Source organism: Brassica napus, chromosome A9 (genome assembly GCF_020379485.1).
Source record: "Brassica napus cultivar Da-Ae chromosome A9, Da-Ae, whole genome shotgun sequence".
NCBI lineage: Eukaryota > Viridiplantae > Streptophyta > Magnoliopsida > Brassicales > Brassicaceae > Brassica > Brassica napus.
Window position 1 is genome coordinate 19,552,094 of NC_063442.1, and position 24,986 is coordinate 19,577,079.

The window sequence follows — 24,986 nt, forward strand, 5'->3', positions numbered from 1 at the left end:
CATAGTACCCAAGTTAATTCTCGAATTCATACCATTAAGGTGGTGACGCTCTTCCTACATGTGAAACATATGGGATAAGTTAAGTTCAAGAGAGTGCTGCATTACCATTGTTGGAAGTGAAATGCATACTGCTGAAAATTTTATTGAATTGTTGAACATTGAAAGAAAACATGGTTGATTGTCTATGTGTCCTCATCACCCAATTTTCATCTTGAATCAACTAATATACCTCTGGAGTTCAAACGATCGGCCACTGCCAAAGCACTTGCACTGCTCTTCATAGGAACATTCAAATCTTCAATAATGTCTGAATTTTCCAAACTTGTTTCTTTAGCTTAGTATGTTCCCGTTCCAAGGGACTGGGAGGCGCTTCCATTTCTGCTTTTTATTTTGCCACCATTTTATATCCACTTCTTACATAGTAAGAATCATGTTTTGATTTTGCCCAGATAAAGCTATCTTTTGTTCCTTCCGAAGATATTTCTATGATACTGTTGACCTCATTTATTGGAAATAACTCTGTCAGGACCTCGAGATTCCAGTTACCTGCATCATCAAAACGAGAGGATACCTTCTAGTTGAAATACATAAGTATTTGACGATTTATTGGACAACATGAGACAAAATACATGTTCCATTTGTCTAGGCATATCATAGTAGAGCATCCATCACCGATATACTTGATTAAACCATAAGCAACAATTCACGGATGAAGATTATACTCCTCTATGCATAGGAGGGACGATGGCCTATCCCACACTCTAAAAACTCTTTGTTGGCATAATACCACCTTTTATAGACACAAGCTAGCAGATTATCAGGTTCATTGAGTAATTTCCAAGCTTGTTTAACCAACAGAGCTTGGTTGAATCTTCTATATCTCTGAAACCCAATTAGCAGTGCAGAATTTTTTTTTTATATAATATCAAATGTATTTTATGTTTCTCACCGCATTCATTCCACCAAAAATCAGACATTGCCCTCATGATCTTTTTGATAATGATGCTTTGTTAATCTGGAGCAGGACATGGTATACAGAGAAAGAGCCATAACCACAGACTTAAGGAGTGCCTCCTTTCTTCCAAGAGAAAGTGTTTTGACATACCATCCATTAAGTTGTCTGCTTAGTTTTTCTCCTATGAATTTTAAGATCTAATGTTTAGAACCACTAAAACACTATGGTAGTCCCAAATAGGAACTTGCACCACCCTTATTCTCAATGTCGAGTAACTCTGCAATCAGTCTTCTCATCACCGGATCCACATATGCACTAAAGGATATGGAGGACTTCTGAAAAAGGATTTCTTTTTCGATGCCTTACCATAGAGCTTTAGGTAATGGATAAACATTGAACACTTTTGTAACGTAGCTTGACATAAGAAGAAACTACTGTCCACAAACAAAAGATGATATATTGGCGGCAATTGCATGTCAGCCTCATTCCGGTAATATCCCCTTGCACCTCAGTTTTGTTCATCACATGAATTAGTGCCTCCACACATAAAATGAATAGGAAAGGAAATAGTGAATCACCCTGATGTATACCGCTTACTGCGTATAATTTCTTCTCTCATTGCGTTATCAAACAATAAGTCTGTCGATTTAGCAAACAATGTATGTGACAATAAGTATGTGACTGATCACAAAGACAAGATGATCAAAGAAAAAATAAATGAATTAAACCATAAAAACTAAAATAAAAGAATTAATTTCGGGCTGATTCATTGTCCTGAAAAAATGACGATCACGTAATTAGCAAACCTTGGAGTAAGCTCCAAGCTCGGACCAACGTATCCACTTGACATATTTCATTGCCCCAAACGTTCCGACGTGTAAGCCCTGAAGCTTCCATCTCCACACACTGTTCTCTCTCCACATGTTGAATCATTTTCATGTCCATTGAGCTCGCCGTAACATCCTGCGTTAACCAGAATAATGAAGATAGGAGAGGAAATAAACAATCTCCGACCTGAGAGAAACTTCGACCATGAAAACACAATCAAATCAAGGAGCTCGAACGTACCCACATGGGGCCGCTAGTGGCATTTAGTATCAACCACTTGAGGAAATTATCCTCAGACTCGGCGAGAAGTTGTTGTGAAGCAACATCAATGGTGAGGTTTTGAAAAAGGGCATCATTTTGTGATCCATTGACCTTAATCACTATTCTCTTGTGAACCCAAACTATTTTCTCAAGATGGTAAGCTGTTGCGCTCCGGCTGCTGTCGCTTCTGATCCACTGGTCCACATCAATGGCTTCTTCAGGCAATTCTTCGTGCAGCCTAAGAAATGTAAATGCTCTTTCCCCACTCGTCCAGCAAAGATAAGTTGATGATCCGTCATCTAAATAAGGAAGAGTGAAACTCGTGAAAAAGGAGAAACAATGGGTATTATTAAGCAATTTATCAATTGACACGTTCTCAAGTTTCAAACCGGCTATTCAGGAGCGTTAAATGAGTCTAAAGTATCCTTTCAGTAAGACAGAAGATGATGCAAGCATAAATGTATAGTCTCGTACACAACTTTGTGTTTCTGCCCTTCAGTATTACACACATACATAGGGCTTATTAAGAAGCTCGTAGAAAAATGTTATACACATACTGAACGTAAGTTATGTTCTACATGTTAAAGACTGAATAAGAGAAATTCTAAGAAATATCAGTTGTTTCAATGATCAGTCATATAAGTAGGATAATTTAATAAGATGATGATTTAAGAATGTAAATGAAAACAAAACGCGAATGTTCCAGTAAATTACGCTCAATGTTCTCTTTCTGGCAATAGCAAGTTTGACTTACCTACCACAAATCCTGCAAGCGGTATATCTATATTTTCCCCACATTTGTTTTCTGAAGGATCATCAGATTCCACTTGGAGAACCAGAAGATGAACTGAAAGAACCTGTTGCATCAAATAATATATAAAGAAGAATACAAGCAAGGAGGCCTTTAAGACAATACACATGAATGGAACTAGAAAGCAACATTGCTAATCCACCACAAGATTACCTTGCAGACAAAGTTAATTTGCAGATTATCCTTGTGTTCTGAGGATTCTTGAGGTCTAATTTTAGGTAGACCAATAGCAGTTTGATGAGTCGGTTTGTCTAAAGCTGGACCATTCAATGCCTTTCGTGAGTTTATTTTGACAAAAGATGCTGATGACAAGAGAAACCTGCTTTCCTCTCTACAGAAACAATAATGCAAGAGACTAAAGATGAGTTCGTTGCTTATTGAAAAACCAATTTATCAAAGGCTGTTATTTATGTATAATACCTAGTTCCAAGAATCCGGTAGAATGTTGCATTCACCCCAGGGCCAAATCCAGTGAGGTATGAGTGCCTTCTAAGTGGACCAAAAATCTTCACCTGAAACACATCGTCAAGGAGAGCTTCAAGAATGCAGACAGCACAGAGAAAAGAGTATGATATGCACTCACAATTTGATAATCGACTCGAACATGAATGCAATAGCTGCTGATGACACTCGAGCCAACAGCGTCAACTGCTACTACATCACCCGTGAAAGTCGCTAGGTTTCCCTCAGGAAACAAGCTGTTGGAAATAGGTGGTTGAGACGGCTCTGCATGCATGATAATCTCTCCCTGAGTATTATCTCCATCCTTTTCAACTGCGACTGGCTTGTTCAGTTCGTCCAAGTCCTTAAGATATACTGAGAAGAGAGCTTTTGCATCATAAGGGAGAAGAAGCGAAACATCTGAAAAACGTTGTGGACAAGAAACATCTCGTTTTTCCACCGCAGGAGATGGTTGAGAAGACACCAGAGGATATACATCCATAGATCCATCATGGGTTGAAACTTCATCAAAAGAAAATTCCAGACTCCATAAACGTGATTCGGGTCTGATATTGATTTTATCATTGTTAGATATGCTGGACCGTCCAAAACAAAAAGAATCGTCAATGTCATGCTTCATCAAATAGAAACCGCCAATCTGCAACCCCTGCCGTAACAATGCGAAAGCATCATTTAATTTAAATAATCAGTTATTTGTGCAGCATGCATGTTTTACGAGGATCAATGTTATTGTTAAAAACAAAGCAATACTTACATTATAGTTTTTGCATTCAGGTAAGAATTCTAACAGCAAACGCTTCACACTTCGCATGTTACCACTTTTCTTTTCCTTTAAATTAGACAGAGTTGCTGCTACGGCCGACCACTGACTGCTTGCACATCGAACGGTCATGTCGCAGGAAATTTCATGCGGTACAGACAATACTCTTTCACTCCCTAATGAATTATTAGTTTTACATCTCTTACGTGGATGTTCTTCTTGGGAGGTCTTGCTTTCATCAAATTGGGGAGCAGCTGCGTCTTCTTCGGTCACAGTGCAAACGAGTTCCCATGGAATGATTACAGCTTCGATGAAAACACTGGTGCAGTCAGGCATTCCTGGAAGACCCTGGTGCAAGTTCAATAATTATAAAGGTTAAGGTCTTTATTTAAAATTAGTAGCATAAACAACAGCTTCTCTTTGTCGAACCAAACAAATAAACAATAGTGACAATATGGAGATTGCTTTTTGAGATATAAGAGCATACCTTTTTGAGAATTGGAAATTTATGTGTCACCCTAAATACGTGAAACCTGCCCCCTTTGAACTCATTGAGATCATGCCTCCAGTCAATAGACTGATCCACGAGAGCAGTTCTACAGCTTGCAGCACCAAACGATAGAGAAAATGGCACTGTCAAGGCGTTGTCGCTATCCATTGATGTGGGATCAAGCAAAATTTTACAGTGAAGTGGCTTTTGAAGAAACGGGATGTGGCGCATTGATTCAGGTATTTCCATAATGAGATTGTAATCAGAAACCTATAATTAGAAAAAGATAAGAAATTGAATATAACGAGTTCGGTATTTTCAAATGCAGTTTGGAGTATATAACTAACCTCATATATCCTGCACGAATTTCTATCACTTAGAAAGTCTGGCATCAGAACATTAATGCTGCTAGTTCTGTCTTGCAACTGTAGTATTCCAGAAGCTGAAACCTATATAAAGGAGTAATGTCAAAGCTAAACAAGTGTACAAATAGAGGAAAACAGAAACCTTGTTATGTAGATACTAAGTAAAGATATTCACCATATCAAGGTGACAAGTTGAAATCGACATCTCAATAGATTAAAAACAACCTTTCAAACGAGTTAACGGATGGCACAATATATGCATATTACGAGTGTCGAGTAGTATACCTTCAATCTTCCAAGCAAGATAACACCAATATCTTCACTTTTTAGAATCTTCACATTTGTATGACAGTATCTTTTCTGAATTAAGCAATTACTAGCAATAAACTGGGTGTCATCTTTCTTAATCCGAGAAAGCAATTCATCCAGCAAGACCTTGTAATGGTGGACAAAACTTGAGATAGGCATGACCTGTTTGTCGAAAAAGGGTGGAACTAATATTATAAGATCTGAAAATAATCATGCAACTAAACCTGTTCCGGTCTGACCATGGTCTACAAATGAGTAGTCTTACCAGTTTTAGGTTGCAATCACGAGCTTCACTATTGCATCCGCAAGATTCATGCATGCAGAATTCAGTAAAAAGCCCGCACTGAAAATTTCAAAGTTTTGGATATAATCAAACTGATGAGCATATGATTAATACCCTAAGAAGAGCATAAAAAGCTATACATATTGTCAAATTTTCAATATACCAATTTACCCTAGGTTGAAACATGGATGGTGGTATTCGCGACTCTGCATACATCTTTGTCAGTTCATCCTCCTGATAACACCTCATAAAAATGAGAAAGGCCATAGATAATAGGGAGAAAGGCCACAATAAAAACACAGAACCAAGCCTGTTTTCAGTTAGTTACCTGGCATGATCTCAAGCTTTCCTTGTCTGATGGCATTCGGCCAAAGTTCTGGAAGCATGAACTAACAAGTAGTGTCCTGTGAAGTATCGTTTTGCAGCTATATCAGTCATGAGTCATAAATTAGAATGAAATCGCTTAAATATTGCTCTAACCACCAGAGAGAAAAAAAGTACCAAAATCTTGCAGGAAAGGACAAAGACTCAACGAATCGACTAAGAGATGTCTGCAAACATGAATCTACAAGACAACTGAAGGACCAGCTGAATAAATCTCCAGACATGAGAAAGCATCCATGATTCAGTGATTTATAACAAAACCATACCTTGTTTCAAAAGGTGAAAATTTCTCAACTGTGATGCTGGTCTTACAACATGCCCCAAGTATAAGCACTTTTCCCCAAGAAAATTTGGTATTCACAAAATGAACATTTCTGACAAAAATCTGCACTAAGCAAGTCAAACATTCAAAGATCTCAAACAGCACAGATAAACCAACTTCTAAGATGCTTACAGTCAAACAATAAGAACCACAAACACTAAACTGAGAGAAAGAAGGAAGTATCTTACAAGGGAACCAGTCCGGATACTGTGTGATCTGTTATGTATCTGATCCGTCAATAAAAGCCAGACATCTTCATCCAGCTCAACAAGCTTCCCTTTCATGTACAAGCCGTTGACAAATCCAAGGTAGGAACCGCAGTTACCTCGCCCATCAACAACACTTTTCAAAGATTCATCTTTCTTAGAAATCCAAGGTGAATGAAGAAGAGAGTTCTCAGTGGTCACAAACACTAACAGAGAATCACATTTGCTTATATATACCAACTTCTTCTTCATCCCCGATAGAGCAATGTTTCTTCCAACTAGCTTCACAATAGCAGGGTGCCAACTCGCAGCAACTGAACCACAGAAGTAAACGAAGACTGCCTTGTCAAAACAGTGACTACAGTCAACCGAATCCAACACATCCTTCCGTCTACATTCTTTACACTCACAAGCCATTACCTTTACTAAAAACCCCTTCACAGGAACGTTTACGGAACCATCAGAACCCAAAGGAACAAGAGACACAGGGCTAACAGACTCCAACACACCACGGACGCTATACCGTGACTTACCACCACCATTCTCTACTGAGATCCGAGGAGGAGGAGGAACCAATGGAAACGAACACCGAGAAAGCATCTCCTCCACGAATCTCCACTTGATAATCTCCAAAACCCCCCCACCGTGATGATTCGTGGGAATGAAATTCCAAGAGAGAACACGTATGGTACTCCCAATCGCGCGAATTTCGAAACCGATGATATCGCAGCAGATCGTCGAGACGCCGTCGGTGAACCGAAAGCAGTAGCGATTCGGACATTTTAGGGTTTCGGAAGGGAGAGCTAGCGTCCCGACGATGACCGCCGGGTAGTTCAACGGTGCGAGAAATTTACGGCTTGATTGAGGGTGAGGAGACGATGAATAGAATAGGGAAGATGCACCGGTGATGGGACGGCCTTCGTTAACTAGGTCTAAAATTGTGATGAGTGTGGCGTTCTCCATTTATCAGGAGCTCTTCCGATTAGACTCGCAGCTACAACGAGTCGGTCTTTTCAAGGGATCGACTGTGGAGTTAACGAAGAAGAAGAATTGGTCTGGAAACAGAGCGGGAACCCGACGACGGTGACCCGGTTTGAGATTTGAGAAGATCAAACCTTCTTTTATTTTTTTTTTTATTTTTTTTTTTTGATCAAAGAGAAGATCAAACTTATAGAGTTGTAGGGAAAACGGCTTATTCATACCCGAACTAAAAGTAGCTAAGAAAATACATACCCCAACTTTTAATGCATGTCAAAACATACTTTCACTAATCAAAATTTTGAAATTCATGCCTGAACTAGGGGTCGATAAAGAATTACATACCCCAACTCTTATTGCATGCTAAAACATACCTTAACTAATCAAAAAATTGAAATTTATACCTAGTCTTTAGAAATCAACCCTAATCTGAATCTGTACTATTATTTGCGAAATAATTTTTCGCAACGTAGTTCTTACGTTAAAAATTAGAGTGGCTAAAGTCTATGTTACCGCTAATGATTTTTATATATATTGTATTATATAATAAAATGAATTTTATTTGTGAAGTAATTTTTCACAACGGAGCTCTCACGTTAAAAATTAGAGTGGCTAAAGTCTATGCTACCCTTAATGAATTTATATATATATATATATATATTCTATTATATAATAAAATGAATTTTACTTAAAAATCTTATATATTTTTTAAAAATAATTATGATGATTCTTATATATTATGTTGTTATCTTAAAATAATATTTTTCTATTATAACAGTAAAACAAAATTGATTTTTTACAATATTATATTTTTTTATAAAAATAAGATAATTCTTATATATTGTGTTGTTATCTTGATGTAAATATTATTTACTTATAATATTTACTTATACAAATATATCTTAAAATCACTTCTTAGAAAATATCCTTATACAAATATATTGCTTCATTAATATTTACTTAGATATTATTTTTATCTTAAAATTTAACTTTCATAATAGTAAAATATTATTTCAAGATAACAATACAATATATAAGAGTTATCTTATATTTTTTAAAAAAATATAATATTGCAAAAAATCACTTCTCTTCATTTGTTTACTTTTATAATAGTAAACTATTATTTTAAGATAACAACACAATATATAAGAATCATCATAATTATTTTTTAAAAAAATATATAAGATTTTTAATATAAATTTTTTTTATTATCTAATAGAATATATATACAAATTCATTAAGGATAACATAGACTTTAGCCACTCAATTTTTAACGTGAGAGCTCCGTTGCCAAAAAGTTATTTCACAAATAATAGTATAGATTGGGATTAGCGTTGACTTCTAAAGACTAGGCATAAATTTCAAATTTTTGATTAGTTAGGTATATTTTGGCATGCAATAAGAGTTGGGGTATGTATCTTTTTATCGACCCCTAGTTCAGACATGAATTTTAAATTTTTGATTAGGGAAGGTATGTTTTGACTTGCAGTAAAAGTTGGGGTATGTATTTTCTCAGTGACCCCTAGTTTGGGCATGAATAAGCCATTTCCCAGCGTTTTTATTCGGTGTATATTCGGTCTAGGTTTTGGTATAAAGTGCCCTCGGAATAAGAAATTACAAATTTAATTCCAACTAGATTTTGATCCGTGTACCCGCGCATATGTATTTCTTTTAAATATGACTAGATATTAACCCGCAAAATATATTTATATTTTTAAATTAATATTTAAAATATAAAATATGTTATAAAGATATATATCTAATATCAATTTTATGTATATAATTTTATTTCGAAAATTTATATTTGATGAAATATGTTTGATGATATTGTACAAATCATATATTAATGAAGTACAAATCATATATTAAAATGCAACATCAATATTAATAGTTTAATTTAAAACATTTTTTTATATGAATTAATAAAAAACAATTATTAGCTTCTTTGTTTAGAAATTTTTATTCTCAAAATGTTTTTATGTGAATAAATTAAATTATTTTTTTATATTTTAAAATATTATTTTATTTAATATATTATATTTCAGTTTATTGTTTTTATTTTTACTTAAAATATCAACATAAAATGTTACAACCAATAAAATATTATTTATTTTGTTTTGTATACAAATTTAATTTAATAAGTTAAAAAGAATTGGGTTATACTATTTAATTTCAAAATTAGTTACTCGAATATATAAAATATGTTCTATATGAAATATGATAAACAGTCAAATGATAATTACCTAATAACAATATATTTATCTTTTCTTATAAATGTTATTGTTCAGATGTATATTGTTTTTTGACCAAAAAAAAAGATGTATATTGTTTTTGTTAGGAGAATATCATATATGAGTAATTTTAGGATATTTAGTTAAATTTCTAATGACTGGTCTAACATAGACTTTTGTATAGTAGATAAAAAAACATGACTCTATTTTAATAGAGTAGATGCTATTTGTTTTTTATATCATTATTTAGGGTGGACAAAAAAACTCGAATTCGAAGAATCGAACTGATCCCAATCCGAATAAGTAGTACCAAATCTGAACAGGAAGTGATTAAATATCCGAATTATTCAAAATTATGGTATTTGAAAAACTGAAGTCTAATTCGATCTGAACCAAAGTATTTTGGGTATCCAAAATAGATTTATATACTTATATATATATATATATATATATATATATTAATTATTTTTAGATTTAATATATATATAAACATCTAGAATATATACGATACTTTTATGTTCGTTTAAATACATGAAAATATATACAAATAAGAAAACGTAAATATCTAAAATAGTTAAAATATACTAAAAAATCCAAAAATACTAAAATAATTATTAATTCTCTATCCAAATATTTAAACCAAACCAATTTAAATTGGTTATCCAAATCCGAACTGAATCCTCAAAGATCTGAACCGAACATGAAATCCCAAACAGACCTGAAAATGAACCCCAACGCCCACCCCTAATCAGTATTATATATCATATATGTGTCATCGTAGGTTACAAAAATATATGTTATCATATAATTAATTGTATTTTATATGTACCATCAAATAAGTTTTCTTATAATTAATAATATTTTATATGTACCATCATATAAATAATCACATAAATTATATTTTTAAATTTCAATGTGAAATATAAAAACCATAGTTTAAGTTGGTGTTTAAAATTGGGCTTTCTTATGTATTTTTCTTATATATATTGAAAATATTTTTATAATGGTTATTGGAATATATGTTTATAAAAATTAAATTTTGAATATATGTATATTTTTGAATGAATTTTTGATATAAATCAATTTTAAATTATTATTTTTATTTGAATATATCAGGAGTGGGCGTTCGGGTACCCATTTGGGTTCGGTTCGGGTTTATTCGGGTTTCGGGTGTTCGGGATTAAATATTTCAGCCTCATTCGGGTATTTCTAAATTTCGGTTCGGATTCGGTTCGGATCTTTCGGTTTCGGATAACCCATTTAAATGATTTTTAAAATTCAATCTATAGTTTAAAGTTCTCAAAATCTGTAAATAAAATATTATATTACATAAAAATTAAATAACATATGTTAGAATACCTAACTTAACATATAAATTGGTTTGGTTTGAATATTTTGATAGAGAATCTGTAGATATTATAAATATTTTTGGTGTTTTGAGGATATTTTAGCTATTTTAGACATTTACTTTTGACAATTTTTATATATTTTCGAGTTTTTTAGACAACTTAAAAGTATCTTATATATTTTGCATGTTTTTAATATACATTAAATCTAAAAATAATTAATATATTTAGATATATAAATCTATTTCGGATACATTCGGGTACCTAAAATACTTCGGTTTGGGTTGAGTTCGGTTTCGGTTCTCTGGATACCAAAATTTTGAACCCGTTCGGATATTTAATCTATTTCAGTTCGGGTTCGGACTACTTTTTTGGATCAGGTTCGGTTCGGTTCTTCGGATTCGGGTTTTTTGCCCAGCCCTAGAATATATATATCAAGTAACATAAACCCACTACTTTTTAATATAATGTAATGTAATGGATTTCTAATTTTTTTAATAACATAAGCCCATTACTTTTTTTTTTCTCCTAATTTACTGTTATCCATATTTCTAAACAGCACTATTTTTTTTAACCGATGTTTATATTGTCAAACAAAAGCTTAAAGTACTTTTAGTTTAATAAGATAGATATACGACCAACCTCTGAGATCAAATATCACCTAATAACACTTAAAAGGATCCATGCTACTCGATCTACATGTCGCTGTATTTTCACAACACCAAAACGATTTCATCCCACGATCGGAGATGAACCATCTCTTGACCCTAATTAGACCACATGATAAAAAGAAATCTATTATATAATAGGAGAGTTTCTCTCCTCCTGATGCGACACGTCAGCGGTCTGTGGGTCCCACTTTTTAAAAGTGTGAAAAAATGTCAAATATGTGGTTCGAACCCGGGTTATTAAGATATAAGCACCCACAACTATACCATTGCACTAAAGGATACTTTGTACATTGATGGTCGAAACTAATATATATTATAAAGGTCGGAAACTAATATTACATTGTTGACCCCACTTCTTTTTTTTTCCTAATTGATGGGTAACAAATGTACTTCGACAAAAAGTGGGCTTTGGGCTTATTAATTTTCTGTTTATTAGGCTTTGTATCTGCTCAAAGTGGTGATACGGACAAAGCTAAGAAGATTAGGGAAGCCGCCATCTTCACCATCTCCTTCGTCGCTTGCGATTTCCCTTCCGGCAATCAGCAATTATGGTCGATCTTTAAGGCTCTACGCACGTTTTGCGCCTACCAAACGCTTAGTTTCTCCTCTAACGCCTTCAGAGCTCTTATATATATAGAATCCCTCGAGGTAAAAGCTCCATCTTGTCTCGAACTTTTCTTTCTCAGTTTTTCGATCGCTTTACTTTCTCACATCTGTCACGAAAATGACTTATCCAGCTGCTACAGCCGCTTCAGCCGCCGTTACCTACTCTACCTTCAACTCTCTCCGCTTTGGAAGGTCCACTCAGTCCATTGTTAGTCGGCTCATCCGATTCTAGGATTCCAGAAACATTAACAAGAATGGAGAGTTTATGGGCATCACCATTCTCCTCCTTGATGAACTGGTGATGATTGTTTCTAACTTATTTTTTTATCACTTTAACTCTGCTTTGCTTATTCTTTGTTCATATATGAAACGTGTCTTTATCTTTTTGTTTTGGTTTTGTCTATGGGTTTTTTTATGAGCAACTAATGATTTTTCTCTGTTTTTCTTACAGGATTCTGTGATCTACGGTTTCATCCCTGCAATCTCCAAACAAAACAGGAAAACTGAATGAATTATGTTTTTAGCAACCGAATCTAAAAGAAATAAAAGACATCTCACTTAACAAATTAAAACCTTTTCTTTTGCAGATTCCGACGACAACGAAGCACCCGAGGACCAACGACAATGGAATTATGCGGAAGAAGCCTAACTGATGTAAGTAAACTCCTCTTCAATAACGCATTACACTATTATCGCTCCCCAATCTCACAAACTTAAGCTCTAATCATACCAGAGATCCCACAGGTGATGCTGTCCCGACGAAGGAGAAAAAAAAAAGAAAGATAACCTAACGTTTTTTTTTCCAGTTTTTAAGTTCAAATCATGTTTTAGACATAGAGCCCAACATAATTTGAGCCCAAACATTTTAAACCCACAATTACTTTTTCATAATGAAAAAACGTCAACCTTCGTTTATGTTTTGTTAAACTACTTTAATCTTTATGATTTGTTAAACTATTTCACACAGGGGGCAGATCTCCTTAGAAGGGGAGCCACTCGCCACGATGCTTCCAGTTTCACCACTTTTGAAACTCTTATGAACCACAAAGCCAATATAAGAGCTCTGTTTCAATCCAACGGCTGGATTTTGTCACAGACCACCGCTAAGCCTGAAGAGGGAAGAGAAGTGGAGTGCTGCGTTTTGGAAGATGGTTACTTGGAGTTTACAAGATGAAGATGGAACCCGTGACGAGGAAGACGAGGAGAAGTGTTACTTGGAATATCCTAACGTTGAGGATGTAGACAATGTGTGATCTTAGCGATGAAGATTAGTGTAGCTTTAATATATGCTACTACGGTCCTTGAGCTCCCTAACAAGTACTAGCAAACAATGTGTATTTTGAAAAAATAAAATAATTTTGTAATGCAAGTAGTTTGAAACTTTGAGTATTTATTCAAACAACGGGTATATACAGAGTTGATAACTTGATATGGACCCCCAAATAAGTTGGTGTTGCGCTGTCACAATATCTGTCTTTTTAATTTCATATACCTGACGTAAGCTTCTTCATCTTCTCTATTTCCCTTTCTGTTGTTCCACGCTCTTTGTTTCATGTTTAGGCATTTTTTATATTCTCTATATTTTATCTTAATTATACTTTTTGAATTTTCCTTCCGTTTTGGGAGATGTCTCTAACTTGAGTTAATCGTCAAAAGCTAGGATAAATTTTATTGTCTTATTTCCGATAAATTTTATTCTTTAATTTGCACAAATCTTAAACAACACCGACATCCCGTAAATCATACCGCCCCACCGATATCCAAAGTAACCAGCCCCGCGCTTGCGCGGGGTCTCAGAACCTAGTAATATAAACAAGCGGGCCATGAAACTAAACCAATTTCTAATTTCCAAACAAGTAATTGATTCCAACGATTCGAGTTTCGTCCATGTGCCAACAGTTTCATCACCAAAAAGGCACATTCTAGTTTTATCTTATAATTATCATCAACCATTGCCTCCATCCATACCAAAAACTGAACAATTATTTTCAGACTGAAAGTTGGACCCTGACTTTAACACCCCTGATCCGATCTAACTCAAAGCTGATTAGTTAGTCGTGTAACAATCAAACAAGAACATCCAAGTCCAACTAAAGAACTTTAACCTGAAGCAAAAGTGCTTCCCAAACATTCGACCCGAGGTTCCAAATCAAATATGAAATCCCAAGGTCGAATGCCAGAGAATGGGTTTCCTACCGGTTCCAAATTAAGGCTTTCCAACCCGAGTTTTAAACCGTTAGTTGGTTCGACCTGGACTAGAACTAATATCATATGGAAGCCAAACATTTTCAAAACCATTTATTATTCATATATAGCTTAGGTTCAAAAATATAAAACATGTATACATGCTCGAGCATCATTTAAAACTATAACATACTTATTACAAAATATATGTGTTTGCGAAAAGGTAGCCAACAGCTATTGCTCTTTTAACCCGATCAACAAACTAAGGGTTACTTGCAAAACAAAGATTTTAATAAGCAACTAATTTGCTTAGTGAGTCAAGACAATAATAATATTAATCCCCCAACAAGAAAATCAGTAATCATATCATAAATAAACGGAGATTAACTCCATATACCCCATACCCCACCCCCCCCCCCCCCCAAAAAAAAATTCTCGTTTATCCTTTTATTATAATATAATATGTTTTTTCATTTTTTTAAATAGAAAAAGTGGCTAAAGACGGATTACCCCTAAGAGAATTTAGATATTTACAAGATCCAACCTGAAAGATCCAACCCACACAAAGCAAATTCTAAAATCCGACCCGACAATACCTAAACGATGTCGTTTTGAATAACTCAACTCCTTCTCCAAAATTTCTCTCATTCCGTCGTCTCCTCTCACCTCTCGACACTCTTTCTTGCGAAATCTCCAATTAAAACCCTAGAGTATCCATTTTCGTTCTCCATCTAAATCGAAAATCCATTAAACTATCCCTATCATTTCTCGTGTCTCAATTATATCTTTGTCTCTCTTGTCTGAAACCCTAAAATCGAGACCGCTTCGTTTCTTGTTTCTTCTTTGTCGAAATTGAGGCTCCATCTTTGTTCCTTGTGGTAAGTGATTAGTTTCCCTTTAATTGGTTGTTATTTGGTGGAATTTGTATGTAGATTTGAAAACAAATTTGGGGAAAACTTGTTAGTTACTGGGGAAACTTTGTTGATGTTGTGTTGTTGTTTTGTGGTTTGAATTTAGAGTGATTGAGTGTTGTAATGTCTTGTACATAAAAGTTATTAGGGGTGGGCGTTCGGGTACCCGTTCGGGTTCGGGTCGGGTATTTCGGATTTTCGGGTATTTCGGTATAGAGGTGTAGAACCCGTTCGGATATTTCTGTACTTCGGGTCGGGTTCGGATATTTAGATTTTGAAAAAAAAAATTTCAAATTTTCATTTCTCATGTTTCTTGTATTTAAAAATATAACTTTCATTTAACTAATTTTTTATTTTTAATAGATTAAATGGTTAATAGATTTGAACATAACATTTTAAAACTAAAAAGGCATTAATTTAGTTATTTAAAAAAAAATTGGATGTAACTTTTTGTTAATTTTTGAAATAAAAAACTTGACATGCATTTTAAGTGAGTAGCAAATCATTTTTTCCGTAATTGTATGTATATCATATGAACCTAAAGTATGTGTAGTATCAACATAAATATTTTATATAAAATGAAAGATGTAAACTAGAAATATAAGGTTAATTAACATATGTTCGATTATCTTCGGATATCCATTCGGGTTCGGGTATTATCCGTTCGGGTTCGGGTATCCAATCTCTCCGTATTCAATACCCGTTCGGGTATTTTGCTACTTCGATTCAGATTTCGGTTCGGGTTTTTCGGATCGGGTTCGGATGCCACTTCGGATATCAGGTAAAGTGCACACCCCTAAAAGTTATGAAGGAAAAGGAAAATGGAGTCGCCAATGATAGGCTTCGTCAATCTCTTAGAATCAGAAAACCGGACTCAATTGTAAAAAAGCCCGTTCTTGTATTACTAACATTTTATATATGTATTTTGATTGCATGAAATGCAACCCCTTGAGTTCTACTTCAAAAGCAGTGAGTTCCCCAAGAGTTCCAAGATACAAACTAAGTGCTTTGTGACCAAGACAGTAAATGTCATCAAGGATAAGCCTGAGGCTCAATGGTTCACAAGCCATCCTCAGTTTTGACATTTATTCCACATGCCAGACGAAGATAAACTGAAGTTCCAAGGGATGTGAATGTTACTCATGCACACCATTTGTATTCCAGAAGATGATGTTGCATGGTTTGTGGTTAATGGTGTACCCATCCACTATTATATGAGGGAGCATGCCCTCATCTCTGGCTTAGACTGCGGTAATTATCCACCAAACTACGAGAATTTGGGGGGTTATAAGTTTGTGGATTATTACTTCCATGATACAAAGAAGATCACGATCAGTTATGTGGAGCAGAAGATGTTGTCTATGCCGCCGTGTCCAGATAGATTGAAGATGACTGTATTGTTTTTTTTTGGTCGGGTTATTAGAGGAAAGCCAAAGGATTCAGGACATTTAGACCTCTTCATATTAAGCATGATGGACGATTTAGATGCTTGCAGATCATTTCCATGGGGTCGTCTAACATTTGAGGATGCAATAAAGGAGAATAAGCACGTGATGAACCATCTGAAGGGTGAAGTGAAAGAGGCATGCACCTTTCCTGGTTTCATAATCCTTTTAGAGGTAAAGCATATAGTTTAGTAAATTTTTAGTTGTTATATAATTGAAATCTGACACTGTAACACTGGATGTACTAGGTTCTGGCTTTTGAGTGTATTCCAGATCTGGGGAAAACCGCTTAGAATCTATTCAGACGACGCTAGTGAAGACTGTCCAAGGATGTGCAAGAGCCGGTTTACAAAGTCTAGTCTTAAGGATTATCCTTTGGAAGACATATATGTTGTGGTTGGAGAAACAAAGGTACATGTATATAGTTATAGTAGAAGCTAGTAGAACAGAAAATTTAATTGAACTAACTTATTGTTTTATTTTCAGGTTATTAACAGTGTGTTAATCCAAACTATTGGTGAGCAAATTATGCTGGTTCGTATCATTGATGAGGAGTGAGAGTATGACCGTCAGGGCAGCCCAAGTGATACTTGGAACAACTGGTTAAATGTGAAGCAGAATACTATTTGGTGGAAAGAGCTATATGAGTTAGATCAAGCTGCACGAGTGTTTCCAAAAAGAAAGACAAAGAATAGGTGACGTTTGCAGAAGGATCATCCTCTAATTCTGGTTTAGATTCGAGGTTGCAAGGTCTGGAAGAGAGGATTTTGGAGTTCATGGGAGAATTTGTTGGACTTAACTTAACGGTGGAGACAAAGTTGGAGTCTATTGGCTCAAGGATGAGTGATATTGAAAAGAACCAGCAACTTTTGAGAAGAAGGGCTAAGAAAATAGAAGAAAGGCTAACTTCTATTGAGAGTAAGGTGGAGCAGAGTCATGGCGAAGACATGGATTTTCGACAGTGGGATCATATGGACAAAGGTACACATGAAGGGAAGGAATGTTGAGCAAGAGGTTGGGAAAGAGAAGGATAACGTCGATAACTGAGCAAGAGGCTGATGACAATGCTCAGAAAGAGAATGAAAAAGAAAAAGAAAATAACGAGGCTGATAAGCAAGAGAAGGAAGACAGTGAGAGTGAGACTGAGATTGATGAGTTGAACCAATTGAAGGAGAGAAGTAGAGCAGATGCTAATAAACTGTGGAAGGAACTTGAAGCTGAAGAGAAAGATGATGAAGAAGAGGTTGGAGGGAAACAAGATGAAGAAGAAGGTGAAGAGAAAGAGTCTGAAACCAGTGAGGAAGAAAAGGAGAACAGTGAGGATGATGAGAAAGTTGAAGAAAAAGTGGTGGAATCTGAGGCTGAAGGGGAAGATGATCAAGAAGAGATTGGAGGGAAAGAGGATCAAGAAGAAGAAGTTGAAGGAAAAGAGTCTGAAACCAGTGAGGAAGAAAAGGAGAAAATTGAGAATGATGAAGCAGAGATAGAAAAAGTGGTGGAATCTGAGGCTGGGGATCAAGAAGTTGAAGGAAAAGAGGATCAAGCAGAAATTAATAAACCTCGGATTAAGGTAGAGATCAATGAGTTTGGGGTTGAGGAAGAGATTAATGAGCCTCAGGTTGAGACGAATAGATCCAATGAAACTCCAACACCACCACGTGGGAATCGGACATAGGGTACTCCCACACCACCACATGGTAGGACTAAGACAATGGCTGCGAGAAGACTAGTGACCAAGGCGTTTGGTGTGGAAACAGAGAAAAAAAGCAGTGAGAAAGTTGTGGAAGAAGAGAAAAAAGAGGAAGAGGCTGTGAAAGTTGTTGAAGAACAGACTGGAGAAGTTGTCGAGGAATAGGTTGGGGAAGTTGTTGAGGAATATACTGAGGAAGAAAAGCAAAGGTGGATCATGGTCGTTTACAAGGAAGCACCGAGTCTTTGGATCATGCATAGGTGCAAGGATAAAACATTGATGTATGGCAAACCGAGAGGCAGGCCAAGGAAGAATGTCAATGTTGCTGCACCTAAGAGTGGCAGACCAAAGAGGAAATGTGAACCATCACAGTGGGTGCAGATTCCTTTCACAGAGGGGAAGAAGCACAAAACAAAGCCTTAGTCTTATGTATTTAGGATTTTATGTATTTGGGATGTTAAGTATTTTGGATGTTTAAAAAACTTGGTAGTAGAATGCTTTTATGTATTTGGGATGTTAAGTATTTTATGCTTTTGAATGTTTAAATTTTGGTGTGTTGCAACAAGTTTGGAAAACTAAATTTACAGGCGTTACTATGCCCAATATGAGTTAGATGAATAACTAGATTTACTAGGTTTATTACGCCCAAAAAAACACTAAAAAGATATACCAAAAACTAGTAAACACATGTAAAACACTATATATATATTTATATATATTATTATTAAAAATGCATTTCACTTGTAAAACGTGTAGCCGTTATAAATCTATTTAATATTATTTTTAACACTTAGTAATACCCCCTGTTCAAAACTACGTTAGGCTCTAGTCGGACAGTAACCCCGGGCCTAGCGCCTAGCAAAAAAATCAGAGATTCAGCGGAGATTAATCGGGGCCTAGTTTTAAAGTTTTTATCTATATATATTAATATCTGTAAGTAAGACCATGAGATCCGTTATAGCCCAGGGGTTAGCGCTCTTTATATCCGTCTAATACATCCGAATTCGAACCTGGCAAGCACATTTTTTTTTGCTTTTAACTTAAACATTAGTAAGGGTAGAACAGACATTTCGTATTCATCTTCTTCCTCATATGTGTTCCGACTAAACCCTAACAATGGCGGCCACCTCTTTTTTGTCCTTTTTTCATTTTTTTCTTCCATTTTCCTTTGTATTTAAGGTTAGTATTGATTAATCTACTAGAGAACCTTCAATTTTTAAGTTTATATGAACAAAATCATGAGTTTTCTAAAATCCCGATTTTTTGTCCGATTAGTACCAAATCATGGCGGCCGGAGCCCGACTAGCAACTTTTCGGCGACTAAGCGGCCTTCGGCGCCACCTTTTCGAACAGGGGTAATAGTAATACCTATATAATATTATTTTTAACACTTAGTAATATCTATGGTATTCTTCAAGGTAGTAGTAATACTACCAGCCACATAGTAATACTTTGGCAATTTTTACGTTTATATAGTAAAATCATCTTAAAAATGAAGGTTTGGTAGTAGAACCAATGATTTTACCCTATTATTTATCATCGTCAAAGAATACATTTATATAAATAATTTACAAGAAATATGTATTTTGTAAAATTCTCCTTACTATATTGTTAACCATTCACATACTAACAATGAAAGTTGAGGAAGTTTTTCGGGAAACCGTTAAGATTTTCTTAAGCTATTAAAAATAATTAACAAAAATAGTCTAATCTATATATTTATTATAAACCTTGCCTACGAATTGAAAATAATCATATAAAATAGTCTAAATTACACATAACCTAGTGATATATATTGGTTTCAAATTGCACATAATAATACCAGTAAAACCTAGTATTCGAAATGACACATAATAATGCTAGTAAACAATAGTAGTCTAAATTTCACATAATAATCCTAGTAAAATCCAATATTCCAAATTACACATAATAATACCAGTAAAACCTAGGTAGTACCTGAACCACTTCCACATTCAAAATACGATGTCATATCTCCTCCTATGGCTATGCCTCTTCCTCTGGCTCCTCTAGCTCCCCTTCTGCCTCTTTTTCCTCTTCCACGGGATTCTCCTACTGATGGAAATCTTGTTTGTTGTGGTTTTCCTTTCTTCTTTTCAAAATCTGGAGGAAGTATTTTATTTTCTCTAACATCTTCTGGTACAACCCAATCAAACATATGAGGAACATGATATATGGTCCTGTGATAAGCTAAAGCCCATTGCTCCACCAAATAGTATTTTGAACAATACTCAGAAAGATGGAGTTCCCTTCCCGCTGCCGCAGTCATGAATGTGGCAGCAGCCACTCCATGCACACAAAGATATTTGTCTTTATCAAATTGCTCACAACTGCAAGTATTCATAGCCATATCAACAGTATAAACCTTTCCGTCAGTACCATGCACACTGTACTCAAGATGGAAGATGTTTAATTCATCAACCGTAAGAAACCCCGCTTCAACAAATATTTTAGACATTTCGGTTTCCAAAATAGGCACAAGCTTCAGTGTGTATGGTATTTCAGCTGCCTCCTTCCTATGGTTGTTAAACAATTCAGATATTTTTGCAATCATAACATCAAACATTGGTAGTAAGGTGTACTTTCTCGCTTCCTAATAACACCATTAAAAGATTCTAGTGAACTGGTGGTGTCAACATTGTACCTATCTCCTCTGAAGTAACGTCTAGCCAATTTCTTCTCTTCAACACTTTTGTCAAGATACACTGATGCACTAGGATACTTCATGCGAAAAGCATGATAAAGGTACCTTAACTCAGCCTCCGTATAAGCGTGTGTGCATTCTCTAAACTTGAACGCACAAGTATCTTTGTTGTTATGGACGTGGCTTTTAACATTCTGAGACAAATGCCATATACAATACCCATGTTCGACCTCAGGGAACACTAGACGCATTGACTTGATCAAGCTTTTGTTTCTATCTGAAAGAAATACCAATCTCAGGACATTGGATATCACTGATTTTAACTATTCCATAAACCATATCCAGCTTTCATCACTCTCACCATCTGCTACACCAAACGCAATTGGGTAGTGGTGATGCTCTAGGATCCTGAGCATTCACAACAAGGAGAACTCCACCATGAACATTCTTGACGTGTGTTCCATCCACGATGAGGACTTTCCTCATTGTACTGAACCCTTCTATGCTAGCTCCGAGGGCAAAAAACAGATACTTAATTTTTTTGGCCTCATCCACTATCACACGAGTTCTTGTGCCAATATTTTTCTGCTCCAGCATGTGCATATAACAGTATAATAAAGTAAAACTCTTTTCTGGACTTCCTCGCACTTCATTAGCAACTTCTCTTTTTCCTCTCCATGCTGAGGTGTATGATACATGCACACCAACCCTTCGATGAACCAAATCGATCAGAACTTTGGGAACTGGTGTGTCAAATGTACCAGGATAATCTTGAGCCAAAACAGATGCAACGATTTATGATGTGCCTTTCCTTCTATCAGACAGTGTTCTTGTAGTAACAACAGAACATGTATGCTGCTTGATGTAACTTCTAACCGTCCAAAGATCTGTATTCTTTGACTTTGCAACTCGCACAAACCACTTGCAGCCGTCTTTAGCTCCTCGGCATTTAAGCACAAATCTCTTAGTATCCAACTTAATTATATCAAACTCAAAACATTTTTGATGTGAAGTCGTCTGAATATGGACTTTTGCTTCCTCCTTGGTTCTAAATTCTTGACCTAAAACCAAACATGTATCATCATCCCGTGGCTGATAGACAACTGTGGTCTTACTTCTGTATCTTCAAACATATGCTCATCTCTTTCCGTGACATTCTCATGCATCTCAGTGTCTCCGTGAAAATTGAGCACACGACCAATACCTTCATTACAAGTTGCATCATTCTCAGTACCATCTTCATCACCAGCCTCTCTATCAGGCAGTGTTCTTGTAACGACAAAACATGTATGCTGCTTGATGTAACTTTTAACCGTCCAAATATCTGAATTCTTTAACATTGCAACTCGCACAAACCACTCCCACCCATCTTTGGCTCCTCGACATTTAACCACAAATTTCTTAGTATCCGACTTAATTATATCAAATCCAAAAGATTTTTGATATGACGCCGTTTGAATAAGAACTTTTGCTGCCTCCTTGGTTATAAATTCTTGACCTATAACCAAATCCATACCATCATCCCCTCTCTGATTAACACCATCATGCATCTCAATGTCTTCGTGAGAAGTGAGCACGCCACCATTACCATCTTCATCACCAGCCTCTATAGTCTCTTTATCAGATATACCGACATAGACATCAGTTTCATCATTCTCAGTACCATCCTCATCACCAGCCTCTATAGCCTCTCTATCAGATAGACCGACATAGCCGTCAGTTTCATCATCCTCTTCTGAAAGTTGCACTTCTTCATTGATGAACTCCACATGTAGAACACTTATACACTTCTCATGATTTACTTGCAGTAGATAACCAAAAATGTCGTCATCATTCCAGATGTATGATGGCTTGTACGAATATAATACCATTGGAAAGTAAATAATCTTCACTTGCACCTTAGATTCATCTACCTTTACCTTTCTGCAAATACGCTCAACCAAACCCAGAGTAAGTGATCTCCTCCATTGATTTCCTCAACACAATCGTGTGCATTTCATCTTCTCCATCACCATCTCCCGAGATCCATTTTATTTCAGCCCCATCTTTCATATTATATCTCCCATAATCAAAACAAATGATTGTGCAATGCAGATTTTGCATTTTCCTAAAATAAAATAGAATATCATTATTAAGATGCTTAGAATTAATTCTCACACCGTACAATCTTCTCTTACTAATACTAATTTAATTCAGTACTATACATAGTAATACTATAAATACTAGTAAGAATTCTAAATATAGTAATCCTAGTAATTCCAGTAAAACTATTTTGCCTTAGTAAAACTAGTTATACCAGTTAACTTATCCTTGTACTAGCTAATCCGCTTTTAGGACGATATTGTTAGGATTTTACATTACCCATGATGTATAATTCATCTTACATGAAATTACACACAAAAAATCATCAAAACACACATAAAATATACCCAAAATCTATAAACAGAGTTTTCAAAATCTTTTTTAATCTCTCATAATTTTTATTCAATCTTCTTTTTTTTACACTATCTCAGATATACACTTGTTTTTAATAACATTTCAACAAAAAATTCATCAAAAACAGACGTAAAAATACCCGAAAGCCCTAAACACAATTTTTGAAATCGTTTTAAATCTCTCAAATTTTCATCAGATCGTATATTTTAAACACTTCCCATGATATACATGACATTGTAATGTTATTTTACAAAAAAAAATCATCTCAGAAGAACAAGAATTACCTGGTTTTCGAGCTTCAAAATCGCCAATGGAGGGTGAAGAGGAGGAGAGTGTATGGGGAAGAAGAAGGACATGTGGGCCAACTGAGCTCTTATTGGTTATTTGTCTTGTGGGCCATGTAGGTAGTTGAATTGTGGTTGGTTTATTTAATTGAAGAAATAAATGGAGAAAGACTACTTTGAGGAGTTCAAAGATAAAAGGGTAGGGAGAATAAAGAGGGGCAGTAAAAATGAATTTAGGAGGGCATGAACTATATGAAATTAATCTCCCAAATAAACACAGCTCATAAAAACCCTTTTTGTTAAAAAAAAAAAATACATAAAAGATAAAATTCTCACAACATCATTGACTAAAGTTTTAAAAGTGTTTTTATTAAATTTATATTTCCAGTAAACAAGCAACGACTGCATCACTCCCACAGAGATTATAACATACATGTGCAGGCGACATCACATAGCCTTGATACAAAAAGATATAAAACCCAAATATAAAGAAGAGTGATGGTCGAGGGAAGATTCTTATGAACTCTTGATAATATATCCAACTTGCTCCTAAGCAATAGCTGTATTTCTGCTCGGACTTGGCATTTTGGGTATCGGTTCGGTTTGATACATATATTTCGGGTATCCAGCAGTTCGGATTGGGGACTAGAGGATCTATTTACTGCCTGAATCATTATCGGTTCAGATATTTTTGGGCCCGGTTCTGATAATAAAACTAGGAACCAAAAACTAATCGAAAAATCTGGTTCTCATTTGGTTTTGGTTCAGTAAATTCGGGTAATTCGGGGTAAATCTCATGTATTTTGAGTAAAATATTAAATAATTCTGATGACTAGGATAAAAAATTCTAGATATTTCGGATTACTCTGGATATTTTGGATAAAAGTATTCATATATTTTTGAGTAGTTCGGATACTTTGTAATAATTTAGGTTTCTTCAAATACTTTCTGATAATTTTAACTAATTTTTAAATTATAAATATATATTTAGTTATGTTATATGTATATATAACTAATATTTTTATATATTCGGGTACTCATTCGGTTATCAGTTCAGAACAATGGCCCTAATGAAGTCAAGTTATCAAACCATAACTTAGTGCAGA

General features: G+C 35.2%; 2 protein-coding genes across 5 annotated transcripts; one reads left to right on the forward strand and one right to left on the reverse strand.

Annotated features, from left to right (window-relative positions):
• Window positions 1–1,508: 1,508 nt before the first annotated feature.
• On the reverse strand, window positions 1,509–7,785 carry LOC106360966 (CST complex subunit CTC1). 4 transcript variants are annotated; one of them, XM_048740888.1, is made up of 16 exons: window positions 6,419–7,706; window positions 6,175–6,293; window positions 6,026–6,100; window positions 5,853–5,928; window positions 5,696–5,758; window positions 5,507–5,584; window positions 5,218–5,403; window positions 4,915–5,016; window positions 4,565–4,837; window positions 4,072–4,425; window positions 3,439–3,954; window positions 3,276–3,367; window positions 3,009–3,186; window positions 2,799–2,901; window positions 2,024–2,343; window positions 1,509–1,918 (listed from the first exon to the last, which is right to left on the reverse strand). In XM_048740888.1, the coding sequence occupies exons 1-16, from the start codon at window positions 7,397–7,399 to the stop codon at window positions 1,745–1,747; spliced, it is 3,690 nt and encodes a 1,229-aa protein (XP_048596845.1). In that variant the 5' UTR covers window positions 7,400–7,706; the 3' UTR covers window positions 1,509–1,744. The 4 variants fall into 4 exon arrangements, 2 of the variants coding, with proteins under 2 accessions (XP_048596845.1, XP_048596844.1); XM_048740887.1 differs by having other exon boundaries at window positions 3,439–3,963; window positions 6,419–7,702; XR_007316453.1 differs by having other exon boundaries at window positions 1,685–1,918; window positions 2,803–2,901; window positions 3,439–3,963.
• A 10,023-nt stretch (window positions 7,786–17,808) lies between these two features.
• LOC125578120 (cilia- and flagella-associated protein 251-like) lies at window positions 17,809–18,483 on the forward strand. Its single transcript, XM_048740416.1, has one exon. It carries the CDS (start codon window positions 17,809–17,811, stop codon window positions 18,481–18,483), a length of 675 nt encoding a protein of 224 aa, XP_048596373.1.
• Window positions 18,484–24,986: the final 6,503 nt, after the last annotated feature.

Coding starts and splice junctions, on each gene's coding strand:
- LOC125578120 (XM_048740416.1), top strand. CDS start 17,809: ATGTTGAGCAAGAGGTTGGGAAAGAGAAGGATAACGTCGATAACTGAG.
- LOC106360966 (XM_048740887.1), bottom strand. CDS start 7,399: ATGGAGAACGCCACACTCATCACAATTTTAGACCTAGTTAACGAAGGC. Junction 6,294..6,418: donor GTATCCGGACTGGTTCCCTT/GTAAGATACTTC, acceptor TGCTTAGTGCAG/ATTTTTGTCAGAAATGTTCA. Junction 5,929..6,025: donor TCCTTTCCTGCAAGATTTTG/GTACTTTTTTTC, acceptor GATACTTCACAG/GACACTACTTGTTAGTTCAT.